At 59.8% G+C, this 16,674-nt stretch overlaps 2 protein-coding genes across 3 annotated transcripts; both read right to left on the reverse strand.

The window, feature by feature from the left end:
* Positions 1-64: 64 nt before the first annotated feature.
* On the reverse strand, positions 65-9,382 carry P3H3 (prolyl 3-hydroxylase 3). The gene is made up of 15 exons (XM_070410765.1): positions 8,852-9,382; positions 7,781-7,933; positions 7,264-7,462; positions 7,049-7,180; positions 6,424-6,560; positions 5,895-5,984; positions 5,608-5,660; positions 5,407-5,474; positions 5,160-5,284; positions 2,593-2,694; positions 2,173-2,323; positions 1,823-1,940; positions 1,673-1,748; positions 736-876; positions 65-622 (listed from the first exon to the last, which is right to left on the reverse strand). Exons 1-15 carry the CDS (start codon positions 9,329-9,331, stop codon positions 449-451), a joined length of 2,199 nt encoding a protein of 732 aa, XP_070266866.1. The 5' UTR covers positions 9,332-9,382; the 3' UTR covers positions 65-448.
* A 1,298-nt stretch (positions 9,383-10,680) lies between these two features.
* GPR162 (G protein-coupled receptor 162) lies at positions 10,681-16,381 on the reverse strand. 2 transcript variants are annotated; one of them, XM_070410770.1, is made up of 5 exons: positions 16,297-16,381; positions 13,405-14,693; positions 12,516-12,705; positions 11,736-11,887; positions 10,681-11,436 (listed from the first exon to the last, which is right to left on the reverse strand). In XM_070410770.1, exons 2-5 carry the CDS (start codon positions 14,269-14,271, stop codon positions 10,900-10,902), a joined length of 1,746 nt encoding a protein of 581 aa, XP_070266871.1. In that variant the 5' UTR covers positions 14,272-14,693; positions 16,297-16,381; the 3' UTR covers positions 10,681-10,899. The 2 variants fall into 2 exon arrangements, with proteins under 2 accessions (XP_070266871.1, XP_070266872.1); XM_070410771.1 differs by lacking the exon at positions 16,297-16,381 and having other exon boundaries at positions 13,405-15,824.
* Positions 16,382-16,674: the final 293 nt, after the last annotated feature.

A 16,674-nucleotide genomic window follows, 5' to 3' on the forward strand; every position in this document is an offset into this window, starting at 1 on the left:
CGGCCAGCCCTGGCCGCTCCCACCTCCAGCCACCACAGAAACTGATAGGAACATGGGCCCTGGCTGAGGGTCTTCACGTTCTTTATTGACAGGCTGGGGGAGGGCGGGGCTTACTCTCCCCTCTCATCCTCCTCATCTGAAGCAGTCAGGCCCTGCCCTGGCCACTTCTTCCCAGGGAGGCATCATGCCCCTCTGTCTGTCCTAGGGCTGCAGGTCCATCAGCTGGAGCCAGGCCTGACTCCTCAGACCGGACGAGTTCTAGGCTGGTGTGTGCAGTGTCCTCTGAGCCCAGGGCTGGATGGCCCTTGTGATCCCCAAGACGGTGGGGGTGCAGGGACAGAGCGCTCGCTGTGCTGCTCCTGTCACAGGGGCCTTCGTGTGGGTCCTGGCACCGAGGCAGCCCTTCACGAGTCAAGTGGCCGCATCCCCGAGGAGCTAGCTCAGCCCCTCACAGCTCCTCTCGGACCCGAGGCGGCTTCCCAGTCTTGTCCTGGACCCGCTGAGGCCTGCGGCCGGGGGGTTCTGGAGAAGGGTCTCTGCTAGGCGTTTCTTCCTCCTCCTCGTCACCCTCCTCCTCCTCCTGCTCCGGCTCCTGAAGCAGCTCCTTGGCTTCTGTCCACTCCTGAGAGGTGGGAGGAGAGTCGGCCCAATCCCTGCATCCACCCTCCCCAAGGACCCTCCCTGGTCCCGTCAGCCCGTGCCCCTCACCCAGCAACCAGCCCACGCTTCACACACCTGCTCCCTGTGCTCAGGTGCCCACGTGTGCCACAGGGCCAGGGCGCAGCGCCGGCCCCGAGTCACGGCCCACACACCGTGGGGGTTCTCTCCACCAGAGCTGAAGGCCACAAGGCGTCCGCAGCGAGGACGAACCTGCGCCTGGGGGGTGAGGGCAGGTTCAGCTCCAGGGACAGGCCCTCAGAGCAGGTGGCCCTGACTCCTAGGTTAGGACAGGGCAGCAGGCACGGAAAGATCAGCTCTCTTGCCCATCGCCCACTCCTTAATTCAGGGACTGTCCTGCGGCCAATGGGAAACTGGCCTCCCTTTGGGGAGCACAAAGGCCAGACAGGCTAACGGAGTTGGAGCCAAGGGGAGAAGGGGCCTCCATCCAGTGCCTCCTGCTGGTCCCCTCCCTCTGGCCTGACACTCTTGTCCAACCCTTTGAACTGGGTGTGAAGAAATCTGCGACATGAGGAGGACCAGGCTCGGGTGCTGGGCATAAGGATCTTGGGAACACCCTTCCACCCCACGGAGGGCGTGGAGTGTAGATGCTGGTGGTGGTAACCAGGGAAGGAAGGAAGACAAAGCAACAGGTGAGAGAAATCACTGTCCCTCTCCTTCTACCTACTTCTAGCCCCTAGTTTCTACCTGGAATAGGGACTTGGGGTCCTGTGCTCACCCACCCTTCTTTAGGAGGTGAGCAAACACGGACAGCAAGTCTGCAGGGGTCACTGTGACCTCCTGGGGGGACGGGGGCGCAATAACCAACCTCTGCTAGGAGCTCTGCTAGGAGAGCTCCTGAACAGACAAGTGGTGGAAAGAGCTGGGAGGCCAGGAGAGGAAGGGTTCGGGTGGCCCCAGCCATTTCCCTGCATTTGCTTCTGGGATCCTTCTGTTTTGAATCCTGAGCCCACAGCTGTGTCCTTGTTCCAAACCGCCGCCCTCCCCCCCTTACCCTGACAGTGAGGGCGTTGGGCTCTGTGAAGAACAGGTCCCCGCCCTGGAAGTCATCGTTGAGGTAGAGGAGTCCACTGGAGGAGGAAGACAGGAGGCCGTGAGAGCCCACCCCAGGCGCATCTGCCGGACCCCAGGAGAGGCTGCCCACCTGTAGTCTCGATAAGTGTAGGCTGGGGGCTCCCGCCAGCACTCTCCCGTGTCAGGGTCCAGAACGCAGTTGTCGGCATGCACGGGGTGACTCAGGTCCATGCGTTGCTCTTGCTCCCCTGGGAAGCAAGGGGGCCTGGTGAGCGCCTCTGTGCCTGTGCCCAAGCACCTCGATCCACTCCCACCCTGAAGCTTGGGGGCCACAGCTGAGCAGAGAGGCCAGACCCAGACGTGGGCAGGGGAGTCCGTCTTTTAGGAGTGAAGATGAACCCACACAATTAGGGGGTGCTGAGGCTATGCAGCCCCCACAGGGCCCGGAGGCCGGGAGGAACAGTGGGGTACGGTGGTTACCTTTGATGGCAGTACGGCACACCAGGTGAGTGAAGGAGAGGTGCAGGGGCCGTTCCGGGGAGAAGTAGGCCTGAGTTAAGGTCCGCACACGCTCGCTCACTTCCAGGAGCAGCTTAGCACCCTGAGTGCTCACAGCCCCAGCGCGGGCCAGCTGTGGGCAGCGGGAGGAAGGATGAGAAAGGAGGGAGGCAGTGGAAGGGTGAGTGTGGAGTCTCTCAGCGGCCAGCTCTGTCCATCAGCCCCAGCTGCTCCTTCCAGGGGCTCCATGACAACCCCTCCTCGATCCTGGGCAGAGAACTCAAGGTCTCTCGGTCACGGAGAGCCCCTCCACTGGAGAAGCCCAGGCCCTGGCGCCAGCCTCCTGTATGCCCTTTTCCAGACCTGAGCATCGGACGAGGGCATGGGTACCGCTTGGCTCACCTGTGCAGCCTTCAGCACCGTGAGCCCCTCGAAGTGTTCGTGGGCGGTGTGAGGGGATCGGCGGCCCCGATAGCCAGACCTGGCTCCAGCCTCAGCTGCATCCTAAATAGGGAGTTGACTGTGGAGTCACTGTCCAGCCCTGGACTTTTGCCCAACTCACTGCCCACGGACTACAAGACCTTCTCTCCAACGCCCCCCCACTCCCCGGAAGAGGCTGGAAGCTCCCAGAGATCTCTGGTGGCTCCTTTTCCGGAGCTGCTGCCCTTCCCCAGAGAATGACTATCTTCTCAGCAGTGTCGTTGCTCCCTGGTAAAGATCTGGCATCCCACTGGCTGAGGGCCTGTGCACAGAAGGGCCTCTGAGAGGGCAAGGACAGCTGGGAAAGGGGTGCAGGAAGGGTTTGATCATTCCCTGATGAGCCAAGATAGAGGAGTCCCTCTGGAAATAGAACTTCTTCCAGCAGGAAGCTCGATAGTCCGGCCAGGTCCAGGCGAGGTATCGCTCTTGGAGAACGTGCAGACCCTTGATGTGAACTCCCACATCACGGGGGTCTCCTGGTGTTTGGCTGTCCTTTCCCGACACCTAGTCTCCTGTCTGCTTTATGAAACTCAGTTAAAATACCACTACCTAATTATTCCATATATAAACCTCACCTCCGAAAAGCCACCTTATCACCCAATAAGCCATCTAACCTTCTATTCTTGTATTCATTCATTCATTCATTCACTCACTCACTCACTCATTCCACAAATTTGTACTGAGCATCTACTATGTGCCAGGCACTGTTCTAGGCACTGGGGACACAATTGTGCACGTGGAAAGGCCCCTGCTCTCATGGGGCTTGTATTTCCAGATAACAAACAAACCAGGATAATTCAGATAAATGTTATGAAGAAAATAAAAATAGAGCTGCAACTTTGAGAGTGCCCAGGCACGGGTTGGGAGACAGCTAATTGGTGAGGTGACATCTGAATTGAAACCAAATGATATGAAGGAGCCACTTGAGTAACTGAGAGAAAAGTGTTCCAGGCAGCAGAAATAGCAAGTGCAAAGGGGCTGAGGCCAGAGTGAGTTTAGTGTGATTGAGCAACAGAAAGGTCTGATCCTGGCATCACCCAGGGCCTCCCCCTTACTGTCCTCTCCCGTTGCATTTCTCCACACGGCCCTAGAAGGATCTACCAGTCCTCTGGGATGGTGGTGACTCCGGACCCTGCACTGGGAGGTTCTACAGGAACAAGAAAGTCATCCCTCCTTAAATACTTGAATAAGCTGTCCTACCATCCTTGGTAGGGTACAGAAGGCCCTTCGCCGTCTCTCCTCTAATTCCAGCTCTGGGTCTCTCCCCTAGAACACCTCTGAATAACAGAGCCTGGTGATAATAGTGACAGCTAGTAATACTGAGCACTGTCTTCTGAGATCTTGACCATGTACTAACTCATTTAATGCTCACAACAACTCTGTGACAAAACCACTGTATTTAGCCCCACTTTATAGATGAGGAAGCTAGGCTCAGAGATGTTGAACTACATTGCCCAACGTCACACAGGCAGTCACTGTGGGACCTGCCCTATGTGCTGAGCCCCTATACTCCAGCGCAAATTCCCAGAATACCGTGGCCTTCTCCCTCGAAGCCCGACTCTCCTCCTTTTCTCGGTCTCGTCCTTAGACAGGGTTCAAAAGCCACCCTCCACCCCAAGCTTTCCATGACCTTGCATTTTGGTGCTTTTATTTGAAGGAATCATACTTCTTTGATCAAACTTACCACCACTCTAGGTGTGTCTCTACATCGAATTCCTTCTCTCTACACTGAGCTCCAGGACGCAGAGTCTGTGTCCACCTAGCTCTCCCTGGAACCTAGAAGCTTCGAGTACACAGCAGGTGCTCAAAGCGTGTGTGTTGAAGGAACACTAGCCTAGAATGAGGACTGATGCTTCATAAAAGGACAGGCTCAACCTGGTGAATACGGATCATTCAACCCAAAGTAGGAGGGAATTCAATGGATGGGAGAATAAGCCGTTGTGTCCACTGAGCCATCAGCCAAGCCAGTAATGATATTCCAAGGAATCCTCACCCATATATTCACAATGTTCTATGCCTTTATATTCTTTATTTTCTTTTGTTCTCCTATTAACTTCTAGCAAAATCCATTTGTGAAGAATGTAAGGGAAAAAAGAAAAGAATGTCCACGCCAAGCCCTCTAAGTTGAGAGGAAAAGGAACTTGTCCACAGCAGTGAGGCAGTGGCAAGCCCAGTCCCTGCTGGAGAATCAGAGAAGTTAGAACTGGGGGCAGGCAGGTCTGCCTGGGGTCCCTCACTAGCCAACGGTGCCACCCTCCCCTGGGTCTTCTTTTTTTAAAATATATTTTTATTGATTTCAAAAAGGAATGGAGAAGGAGAGAGAGATAGAAACATCAATGAGAGAATCATTGAGTGGCTGCCTCCTGCACACCCCACACTAGGGATTGAGCCCACAATCCGGGCATGTGCCCTGACCGGGAATTGAACTGTGACCTCCGGAGCCACCACTGAGCCACGCCGGCCTGGTTTTCTTTCATAGGTCTTCTTACCTTGGCCAGCTGCAGCAGCACCCCACACTCAGCTGGGGTGAGCAGGCCGTCCAGCACCGCTCGCTCCGACCCATTCAGCTGTCTTGCATCCTGGGTCAGGGTTACTCCCTCCAGGAGGAGGACATCTGCAGGCAAAGGGATAAGGGAGAGGGGATTGAGGGTCCCCTGAAAGCCGGCCCAGCAGTAGCCCCAGCTTGCAGCCCCCAGACCCTCCAGGACCCTGCCTCCTGCTCTCCCAGGAACTTACCCTTCCAGTCCGTCAAGGGCTTCGGCTGTGGAGGCTCATGGTCCCAAGGTCGCTGCTCTTGATCCTCTCTCAGGGGTGAGAGACATGCTCAGTGGATGCACAGACCAGTCCAGATCCATTTTACCCAGAACCAGCCTCGCAGGACCCCTCCTGTCACCTTCCAGCTCAGGGCAGGCCCCTCCCACCACCAGCATCTCCTACCTGAGCTTTTCTCTCAGTGTCTCGGGGATGAAAGCTGCTGGAGTCCAGGGATCCTGGAACAGTCAAGAAAAGCGCCATCACCCACCAAGCCCAGCCCCGATCCCTGATACTAGACTGAACTACCACATTAGGCTCTGCTTCCAGAGGGCGGGGCGGGGCGGGGATGGGGAAAGCCCTGGGTGCTGGACCAAACGCTGTAACAACAACAACTTAGGTAGCACTCTGCCAGGTGCTATTCTAAGAGCTTTACGCATGGAAGTGGGATGGAGAGAAGTGGAGTTACTCACAGGATCCTTGAAGCTGGTCCCCAGGTGCTCCATGGCATAGTAGAGCTGCCTCTTCTCGCCCAGGGACCGAAGGACAAAGCGCTGGATGTCCTGAGGCAGGTGGACACAGGGAGCGGGTGGGGGGGGCGGGGGGGGACGGACAAGAAGTTAAGTGGAGCAGGGAAGTGAAGGCAGGGCAGCCCCGGTTCCAGGGGACAGCCTGCCTGCTCCATAAACACTTCACCATGCCTCTCGCTCAGCTTTCCTCCCTCAGCCGCTTCAGGACATCTGGACTCAAACTGGGGGAGAAGTCTGCGTATAGGGTGGGGGCAGGCAGGGGTGAGGTTAAGGGAAGAGAGATGGGCTGGCACTTGGACTTGGAATCTGAGTGGGGAGCAGGGCGTGGAGACAAGTCAGTGCTGGATTTGGGGTTGCCTTTGGTGACTAGAGTGCTTGGGCCAGAATGGGAGAAGGGGGCAGAGTCCAGGTAACTGCTCAGGTATGTTTGATTGAGGGCCTCACAGGGTAAGGGTGGGGGTCGGGGAGGTACCTCTCTTGGCCCCAGGCCAGGTCTCGGCTCTCCCAGCTGGCTCTGGTACTGGTTCAGAGCGTCCTTGGCGGCCTCATCCTCCGGATAAAAGAGCAGGACACTCATGGCATTTTCCATAGCCTGGGACAGATTCCCCACTGGAGACAGAGCAACAGGGTGGGGTGGGCACACAGACTGAGGATGGCCCTGACCCTGGGCAGAGGCGGCGACGACAGGTGGACAGAAAGGTGATCCAATGCCAGCCAACGCGAGCCCCCCATCCCACCCCCACCCCCCGTCCCCTCAGACATGCTCCTCCACTGCTTCTTGTCAAAGCTTAACTCAAACCTACCTGAGCTGAAGGGGCAGAATGCAAGGGGAGGAAGAGAGGAGAGAATAAAGGAAGGTGAGAAGCAGCAAGGGCAGGAGGAGCCCTGGGACCCATCTCCTGAGCTTTCCACCGTGCCGCCAAAGGAAAGCCAGTTAGAGTCCTCCAGAAGTGACGGTCCCCACAGAGCCCTGCCCAACTACAGAGCCAGAGACAGATGGGAGGGATGCAGAGACAGGGCTCAGGATACCATCAAAGACAAGCCTTCCCTTGACCTGTTTCCAACCCATCACCCCGGGGCTCTCCTCCCCAACGGACCCTGAGCGTGGGCCTCATGCAGCCGCCTCAGCTGGCTGGGCAGGAAGTCGGGGACAGGGAAGCTTCGACCAGGGCGTGTGGCTGTTTCCTCCACACAGCGCTGCCGGCACTGCAGGACCCGAATCCAGTGCCCTGCGGAGGACACGCATACGAGATTCAGCTCGTCATGCTTCTCCTCCCGGCACCGTGAATCTGCCATCCTCCCAGCTCCTTACCGGCTATAGCCTCATAGAGACCCCCCTGGCTCCCAGTTCCTTCCTCCTCTTCCTCTCTTTGATGCTCCTCAGGGCCCTCGCAGCCAGCGCGGCAGCTCTCCACCTGAGCCAGGCTCTCCTGCAGGGCCTCCTCGAGCCTGGGCAGTGCCAGTCCTGCCTCCTGGCGCCCCAGGAGCTCTAGGCCTGAGTCATAGGCTGCCTGTTGGAGAGGGGAGTGGTCAGTCACCTGAGACCCTGGGGGGGGGGGGGGGTGCCTAATGAGATTGGGAGGTAGAAAGAAGGGGCATGGCCTCCAGGTCCCACTCCGCCTTGGCCCCAGGACTGGAGCGTCAGAACGTGGGACCTTAGTGATCCTCGGGAAGAAACCAAGCCCCAGATCAGGACTCCCCATCCCGGGTCACTGAGAATGGCACTCAGATCTGATGCCCAAGACACGCAGGGACACCGTCCAGGGAGACGTGTGTGTCCTGTTAGTCGAGGGCTGGGGGAGGGACCGGGGTCCTGCTGGGGGTCTCACCCAGTGTGGGGGCGTCTCCAGGTCCCGGAAGCTCTGCGGCCGAACCCCAGACATCCGTCGGTACTTAGCCATGTCCTCCCGCATCTGCAGGTGCGTGGGGTTTGCTACAAAGAAGGTGTGAGCTGCGGCGGCTGCCAGGTCCAGCTTCTTCAGCTGAATGGGGGAGGAAGAGGGAGTCAGTGCCCCGAGGAGCGGGTGTCAGACCTCTGCCTCTCACCAGCCGCCCCCAGACACCCCCTGGGGCTGCCCCCCCCCCCCCAGCCTTCTGGAAGACTGGTCAGTGAGAACTGCCCACCCCCAGGCGCCAGGCCCCGGGGGCACCAGTATGTTGGGCCTCTCAGGCCCCGGCGGCTAAGGAAAGGGCACCAAACACTTCGGAGCCGGGGAGCCATGGTCAGAGGGCTCAGTGGGGAGACCAGGTGGAAGCGATGGCTACTGCAGCGGTGAGGGGCGGAGACCCGACGGACCAGCAGAACCCGCGGGGCTCTAGGACCCTGAGGTGAGTATGCGGCCAGCCCCCTCTCCCCCGAGCCACGTAGACCACAGCTACCGTCCAGGAGCTGCGCAGTGTCCACGCCCCCTCACCCCCGCCCCGCACCCCCACACACTCTCCGCACCCCCAGACGTCCGTCCTCACGGCCCCCAGCCCGGCCCCTCTCCTCTGACCTTCCCGAACCTCCCTCCCGCCTCCGGGGAAGGCTCACCCGCACCCTCCTCCCAGCCTCTCCGCCGCCTCCCGGGAAGGAGCAGCGCTCACCCCCACGGAGGTCACAGACCCACTGGGATTCCAGGCCCCTCCCTCCATCCTCCATCTACCCGCTCCGCGACCCCGTCCCGCGCCGACTTTGCTCCCCGCCCCCCCCCCCCCCCCCCGAGGCTGCCTCTGAGCGGGTGCAGCGTGTGATGGGGCAGGACCACCCGGAAGTCGGAGGTCCCTTAGAAGGCCCCCCCCCCGCCCCACCCGAGCCCCGCGCTCGCAGCGCGCCCCCTCCCGGTGCGTGCAGGCAGGAGGCGCCGTGGGTCGGGCGGGATCAGCCACCCGCCACCCGCCACCCGCCTCCCGGGGCGCACCTGGTAGTAGGCCCTCTGCAGGTAGTTGTAGGGCTCCCGGCGGCGGAAGGCGTCGCGCAGGGCGCCCCCCACGCGGAGCCGCGCCGCGCCCCCCGGCCCCAGCCTCCGCGCCGCGCACTGGCTCAGGCACTCGGCGCGGCGCAGCGCGGCGCGGAGCAGCAGCCGCTCCCAGGCCCCGGCAGCCGGGCCGGGCGGGAAGTCGGGGCCCGGGGCGTCGGGGAGCGCCGCCTCGGCCGCACAGCGCGCCCCGCAGTCCCGCCGCGCGCGGCCCAGCTCCTCGAGGCTCCGCAGCGCCTCCCGCAGGAGCGCCACGGCCGGCGCCCAGGCCCCCGCCGAGTAGGCGCGCAGCCCGTCTGCGTAGAGCAAGTCCGGAGCCTGGGGGGGCGCCCCGGGGGACAGCGTGGCCAGGCCCGGGGGCTCGGGGGACCCCGGGGGAGGCAGCAGGAGCAGGAGCAGCAGCAAGCGGAGGAGCCGGAGCATGGTGCCCGAGCCTCCGGCGGCTGCCGAAGGAAAATGCGGGAGCGGAGGAGAGAGAGGAAAGGGGGCAGGAAGAGGGAGGGGAAAGGAAGGAGAGATAGGAGGGGAGGAAGGGAGAAGGAATGAATGAGCGGAGCCAAGGAGACCGGGAGAGCCCAGTGTGAGAGAGAGAAGCCAGGGGGAGCCGGGCAGAAAGCGGAGAGCGTCCTGGCAGTTCAGTTGGTTGGAGTGTCCCTGATCCTCCGAGGTTGGGGGTTCCATCCCCGGTCAGGGCACATACAGGAAACCACCAGTGAGTGCATGAATAGGTGCAACAACAGATCGATGTTTCTCTCTCCCTTAACCTTCCTGTCTGTAAAAGCAATCAATAATTTTTTTAAAAAGGTAAATGGAGAAAGCAGTCTTTAAGAAGAGTCGGGTAGCCCTAACCGGTTTGGCTCAGTGGATAGAGCAGAGGCCTGCGGACTGAAGGGTCCCGGTTCAATTCTGGTCCAGGTCATATGCCCGGGATGCCCAGTAGGGGGCATGTAGGAGGCAGCCAGTCAGTGATTCTCTCTCATCATTGATGTTTCTATCTCTCTCTTCCTCTCTGAAATCAATAAAAAAAAATTTTTTTTTAAAAAAGAAGAGTTGGGTAGCCCAGCGTCATATGAACCAGGAGGACATGGTTTGTTTCCCCTTCAGGGCACATGCCCGGGTTGCAGGCTCAATCTCCAATATGAGGCAGGAGGCAGATGATCAGTGGTTCTCTCTCATTGATTTTCTATCTCTCCTCCCTTTCTGAAGTTAATAAAAATATTTTTTTAAAAAAAGAAGAGTTGGGTGGTGTGGGATGAGAAACAGACCAAGAAACAAATCATGGACAAAAGAAGGCAAGGGCCAGAACCTGAGGCCCATGGGTTCCCGTCCACTCTTGGGGCCAGGAAAGGGAGTCACAAGCCCTCCCCCACCCAATTCCTGGAAAAAGAGCTTCAGAGTGCAGCATGGAGGAGGGCAAACTCCAGGCCTGTTGCACAAGTCAGGCCCAAACGCTCTCCTGCCCAGTAACTGGGCCCCTGCATGGATTTCGGGGAAAGAGGCATGGAGGATAGGGTCACACTCTAAAACACCTCCACAGATCGGAACAAAGATCCTTCACACCCCAAACCAGTGACTCCCCAGGCCCCCAGCATGAGATGCTCTTTTAAACCCTTCTCTGTGTATGTTTGTATGTTTATAAATTTGTTTGTCTTTCTCCGTGGGTATTTCTGTGCCTCTGTCCACTCCCCCTGTTATGTTTTGTCCTCTGTAAGCCACTCCACCCCAAGCCACTGGCCATACCCTTTGCCACCACAGCACACTGCACACAGAGGTTTCCATGGTAACACTTCAGACTTTAATACATTTTACTAGGGGTGACAGAAGGTGAGTAGGGCATCTGGTTACTTGGATGGGAGAAAGCAGGGGCCCCAGGACCCCAGATCCAGTGCCCATCTCCCTAGAGTCTGGAGGCAGCTGCCCTAAGCTCAGGGCCAGAAGGAGGCGTTACCTACCCAGGCCCCCTCCTCTGAGTCCAACAGGCCCACTTGGGCTCACAGGGTCAGCTGGGAGAAGATGGGGTTACCTGGACCCCAGGAGCCTCCCCAAGCTCTTGCACTCTCCTCACCTCCTGTCAGGGAGCAGCGTCTCCCCGCACTCAGCCCCAAGGGAAGTCCAATGGCTCTATTATCAGGGGACCCGAGGGAGAGTCGGCGGGGTGAGAGGCCCAGTGGCCTAGGCCAGGGAGGAGAGGCAGTTGGAGAAGGCAGAGGTGTCTCATCAATGAAGGTGGTGATCTCCTCCCGGAAGAAGCCAGGCCCCTGTGGGTGTCCCCCACCTGACCCCAGAATGCCACCCTCCAGGAATTGTCGAAGGCTGGCTAGCCCTCCACCTTCAGCCTCCTCCTCCTCCTCATCCTCTAGCCTTTGTCTGTGTCCCAGGTACGCAGGAGGGCCTCCCAGAGCCTGGCTGTGCGCTGGGAGAATCCGGATGTCATCCGAGGATGACCACTTGTGCAGGAAGGACCCTGGTGCCCGAGGAGTAGAGAAGATATTGGTCTCGTCGTGGGACAGACGGCGGGACAGAGGGACCTGGGGAGAGGAGCAAGTAGACCCAGAGGTGCTGAAGGGGCCAAAGTGGGGACTCTGCAAGATGGTTCTACCCCCCCCCCCCGACCCCGGCCCCCTTAAACTGAAAACATCCTCTGATGGGCAAACCTGGTTCTGAGAGGTCTGAAGGGGGCTTCTCTTGCCATACCTTTCTTTCCCCTACTCTTTATGTGCCCGGCAGACCAGGGCTAGGGAATGGGGGGTTGGGGGTGAATAACAGAGACTGGAGAAAAGTAATTAGGGGACACCCAGAATAGGAGGTACATTCCCTAGTCCCATACCTGTAAGTAGTGGACCCTCTCAAGAGGGGGAAAGAGCATGTGCCTCCCAGGCAGCAACTTCACCTGGGCGGGGTCCCCTGGTCCTGTGGCCCCATTAGCATCAAATCGAACTTTGCACACTCGGCCATCTGCGTAGTCATCACAGCCCCCATCTAGGAAAGAAAAGGGGCAGAGTGGTTACAGGCAAGGCATGCCCACCACTCCCCGCCCCCCTTTAAAATCTCCCACCCCCCTTTGTAAGTTCCCGGAGAATCTTTCTGTCCCCACTACTCTGTAAGCTCCAAGAGGAAAGTGAGATTGGGTTGTTGCTGAATGGTTCAGACTGGTTCAATGCTGAATCCCTAGTGCGTCAAACATATATACATGCTTATTGAAACAAGCGTACCCCCCACCCCAAAAGCTGTCCCTATAGCTGGGGTCCCTTTTAGGAAGCTCAGCCTCCCTTTAGTTCCACACCCTTCCTTTATGGTGGTTAGGGCACCGGACTGCTTCTCGGGCACTCTGCCCCGCGGAGGCACAGCTGGATAGTGTGGATTTCCAGAGGGGAACCGACGCCCCTTGGAGGCAGCCCTTAGTGCAAAACGAAGCGGTGGCTGTGGGGTGGCTGTGGTCATGGCGTACGATTGGGGAAAGGGGAGCGTGGAGTCAGCCCAGGGGCAGCGCAGATTCCGTCCAGCAGGGGGCACTCCAGGCAGCCCGTCCCCGCACTGAGACGAACTGGTAGAAAGGGGCAGAAAAGGGAGCCGACGCCCAAGAAAAAAGCCCTGTCCCTCTTCTGACCGTCTTCGCCATCCTCCTCGGACATGATAGCCACGCACTGCTCCCACACCGTGCGCACGTCCGCGCGGTAGCGCTCGCAGGACCAGATGAAGGAGGGCAGCAGCAGCGTCTGTGCCATGGAGCACCACAGCACGGCCAGCACCATCCACGGGGGAGCCGAGTCCGACTTCAGCGAGAAGAAGCTCACCACCTGGTGGGAGGATGAGGAATGGCGCAGCGTCAGGGCCCAGAGCCCAGGGGGCCCACTTCACCCCAGATCCGATATCCTAGTGCAGCTGGTGGGAAAGAAGTGAGGAAGGGATGGCCGGGGGTCACACCGGATCGTGACAGGAGCCAAGTTGGAGGTGGAGACAGAATGAATAGAGGGGAAGGGATTAACTCGGAGGAAGGTCAGGGGAGAGTTCCAGAGCAAAGCCCTGGGCCCAGAGGGAGAGAAGCAGAGGTGGTACAGGAAACCTGAAGGCAGAGAAACATTCAGGAGTAGGGGCCAGCTGGGGATGCAAAAAGTTGGGGTGGTGGGGTGAGCTCTCTGGGGTTTCCACCCAGAAGTACTCAGAGACCTTGTGATATCCAGAGGGAATCAGGGAATGGAAAATGGAGCTCAGCTGCTGGATAATAGGTCTGGGGGGCTGAATAGTGGGGCCTCAGGACAGATGATGGAGCAGGAGGAGAGGCAGTGGGGCTGAAGAATGAATGGATGATGGCGTTCAGCGGTGGGAACTGGCAAACGTGATGGAGCTGGGGGTAATGGGAACTGGAAGATGGATGATAGAGATGGATGATGGAGTGGGGATGGATAGAGGAGAGGAAGATGGATGATGGAGTTGGAGGTCAGGTGATCGTGCTGGGGCTGGTTTGGGGAGAACAGGAGGGGGGACCCCAATCTCACCAGGATGGGCACCCCTGTGAGTGAGTCATAGAGAAAGACGATGGCGCTGACCAAGTTGGTGACCTGCAGGGATGTCTTGGCCGATTCGGAGCCATCCAGCGAGGACCGCCGCTTCCCTTGGGCATCTTCCACCACAATGGCTGGCACCTCAAAGGCTGGCCGTGCACCCAAGCCCCCTGGCCCACTCCCCTTGGCCCCACCAACACCCCCTGCTCTCCGGGCCTGCCTTGCCCTCCGGGGCCTGGCCCACAGCGTCTGGTAGAAGGTAATGGCCACACAGACCAACCCCATGACAATGCCCCCAAGTAGCAAGAGGCTGAAGCAGACGCCAAAGCCGAGGCCAATCTTGGAGACTATGAACTGGCAGCCTCGGGCGTAGTAGCGCTCACCGTTGTTGTGCCAGCCAATGGAGGGCAGTGTGGAGAGGATGAAGCTGACCATCCAGATGCCCATGACAGCATGCAGCGCCTGCTTCTTGGCATTGCTGAGGCGGTAGTTGACAGGCCAACGCACCATCCACATGCGATGGTAGGAGAGTGAGGCAACTGTGAAGCAGGTGGCCAGGGCCAGTGTGTAGTAGGTGGACACAAAGACCTTGCAGATGCTCTCATTCCAGTCATAGTCAGAGGAAGCCTGGCGCCGGAGCTGCACCACGGCGAAGGTGGTGAGGGGCACGGCCGCCATGAGTATGTGTGTGCCCGCCAGGAAGCAGAGCAGCAACTCCAGTGGCTTGTGCTTCTGCTGCTTGGCAGAGATGCTGAGGATTATCCAGGCGTTGGCCAGCAGGGCCAGGAGCCCACAGGCCAGCCAGGACAGCGCGTTTGAGCGCAGGGAGGCTTCTTCTGCCCCGGCCCCGGCCCGAGCCATCCTGTTCTCAGCCCCCCACCCCCTTTGAACTCCTGGGGGTGGGGGCGAGGTCTCACCCAGGAGCCCCACTCACACACACCGCCATGATGCCCACAGTCCTTGCCCTGTAGTGAGGCAGGCAGCCCCTCGGCCCACCCTAATGCTCAGCATTGCATAACTGACCCAGCAAAGGTCAGCTGTGGAGGGCAGGGGAAGAGACTGGGGCTCAGCAGAGGTGGTCCTCAACCTCCATACTGAGTGGGACCCTCCCTGTAGTTGACCGGGGAGGCAAGCTGGCTGCTTTGCCAACTATGCGGTTGGCTGGGGAGCTCTGGCCCCCATGCCCGGACTTGCAGATCTCTTCTTCCTCTGGTTCTTGACCAGTCGGGGATCTTCTGGATGCCCCAAGGGGTGTGGGGGTGAGGCTCAGCCACCTGCACAAACTGCAAGGGAGAGATGAGATGTGGAAGGGGGGAGGGCGAAGATAAGGCCTAGGCTGGTCCCCAACTGGCTTCTTGTGCTCCCCTTCTCATGCAACCATAGAAATGCCTGATTGCTAGGGGTCACTCTCCTGTCTTAAATCAGATAGCGGTTCAACCACCCACACAGATAAGAGCCCTGTTTCCAGACCTCCAGAAAAGACGGTGTTCGGACCTCCTGTCTCCCACCCCTTTTCAGCCCCTTTTCCTCCCTCTGGCACTCTCTGGCTCCTTCTTCTCATACCCCCTGCTCAGTACCATTCAACCACTATCTTCATGCCCAGAGTCTCTCTTCAGAGCTGCTGATGGCAGGTGCATGACTTGTTTCTTCCTGAGGGTTCACGGTAAGCTGGGATATGGTATTACAGCCCCCCCCCCCCAACCTTCCAGGCTCCAGGGCCCATGGTCCTGGTGCTCAGCCCCATTTCTCCACATCTGCATGATCACCCTCCTGCTCACCAGGAGTCTGGGAAGATGGGAGAAAAGAGGCCGGGACCAAGGGGGGCCTAGGGAACCTGAAGGCGGGGAAACCGCTGACATCAGAAGCATCCAGAAATGGAAAGAGGGGGAACTAGGGGGAAGGAGGAGAGTTTCAGCAGGAGAGAAAGAAGGAGGGGGCAAAGTGATAGTATCTGAAAATAGAAGGAAAAGCCCAGAGACCCCTGGAGAGGAGACTGGAGGAGAGGGGGGGGGGGGGGAGGGAGAGAGGCAACAGGGAATGGAGAGGCTGGGAAGAGAAGCTCAATGTGCTAAGGTGCTGCTTCCCACCGGTAGACGGTAGACGGTAGACGCTGAGTCTTTCCTCCCTGCCCCGGCCTCAGTTTCCTCCTCATGGGAGGGAGGGTAGTTCTGAATTTCATGACGCTGAACGCTGAGCTTCAGTAAGCCCCGGGGAGGGAGCTCAGAGGAAAGCAGGTGCAACCCCAAACAGAGTGGAGGCAGGAAGGATGGGCATAATGGCTTTGGGGTAAATGGGAGGAAAGGGGGCACCGCAGTGGGAGGGTCCATTGCTCTGGAAGAACCTCAGACCCTTGCCCTCCCCAAGAGGTCCTGGCCCACCCAACCTTTGTCTTCTCTCTGGAGCCCAGTGCACCCTAGTTGCTATGGCAATGGCCAGCCAGAGGGAGGTGGGGAGACTTGGTCAGGAGCGCCTCCCCCATTTTCCTCCCCGACGACCTCGGACCCCTTCCCACCCACGCCCGCCCAGGCCCAGCCGGGGGGGGGGGGGGGGGGGGGGGGGGGGGCTCAGGAAGGAAGAGATGGGAAGTCAGAGAGGGACGGAGACAGGAAGGATCTGAAGGACAGAGAGGGAGGTGAAGGGCAGAGAAAAATCAGAGGCAGGTGGGACAGGGGACCTGGGGGACTCCAGGGGGGATACCGGGCCCCTCGCCTTTTGGGGTGAAGGGGTAAGGTCACGCGGCTCCTCCCTCCTGCCGCCCACCAGGTTCTCCAGGGCAGAAACAGCAGGTGGCTGGGGAGGAGGGGCGGGCCGGAGGGGAGAGGAAGCTGCTGGGGGCGGGGGAGAGAGGGGAGGAGACCGCGGGGGACGGGGCAGGGGTCGGCTTACCTCTGGCTGCGCCCAGCACTGCCATGGAGACCGCACTCCCGGCACCGCTCGCCGGGCTCCCGCGGCCCGCCCGCCCTCCTCTTCCCTCCCCACCCCCTCCCGGCCTCCCTCCTCCCCTGGTCCCGGCCTCTCTGCTCAGCCGGCCGCGCGCTGGTCTCTGCCCCTGGGGGCTCCCGCGCCCCTGCGCCCCTGCGCCCTCCAGCCAGGGAGCCCCGCGCCGAGGGCCGGAGGAGCGCTTTTCGGGGAAGGGGAACAAGTGCCGGGCGGGGGACTGGACGGCGGTGACTTGCAGGAGGAGGGGCGAGGACGGCGCCGGGAGGGAGGGGGCGAGGAGGATGGAGGGGAACCGACTTCATTGGTGAAGCGGCTCGTGTCCTA

Source organism: Myotis yumanensis, unplaced genomic scaffold (genome assembly GCF_028538775.1).
Source record: "Myotis yumanensis isolate MYYU_CA2020_CCGP unplaced genomic scaffold, mMyoYum1.0.hap1 SCAF_3, whole genome shotgun sequence".
Taxonomy (NCBI): domain Eukaryota; kingdom Metazoa; phylum Chordata; class Mammalia; order Chiroptera; family Vespertilionidae; genus Myotis; species Myotis yumanensis.

Bases quoted from the DNA above. Each gene is read 5' to 3' on its own strand.
- P3H3 (XM_070410765.1), bottom strand. From the start codon at position 9,331: ATGCTCCGGCTCCTCCGCTTGCTGCTGCTCCTGCTCCTGCTGCCTCCC. The intron at 7,463-7,780 runs GTGAGACCCCCA...CCTCTCCAACAG, and splicing joins TGGAGACGCCCCCACACTGG to GCAGCCTATGACTCAGGCCT. The intron at 5,285-5,406 runs GTAAGTTCCTGG...CTTTGCCTGCAG, and splicing joins GCCCTTGACGGACTGGAAGG to ATGTCCTCCTCCTGGAGGGA.
- GPR162 (XM_070410770.1), bottom strand. From the start codon at position 14,271: ATGGCTCGGGCCGGGGCCGGGGCAGAAGAAGCCTCCCTGCGCTCAAAC. The intron at 12,706-13,404 runs GTGAGATTGGGG...TCCTCCCACCAG, and splicing joins TCACAGGGGTGCCCATCCTG to GTGGTGAGCTTCTTCTCGCT. The intron at 11,437-11,735 runs GTATGGGACTAG...TCCTCTCCCCAG, and splicing joins AGAGGGTCCACTACTTACAG to GTCCCTCTGTCCCGCCGTCT.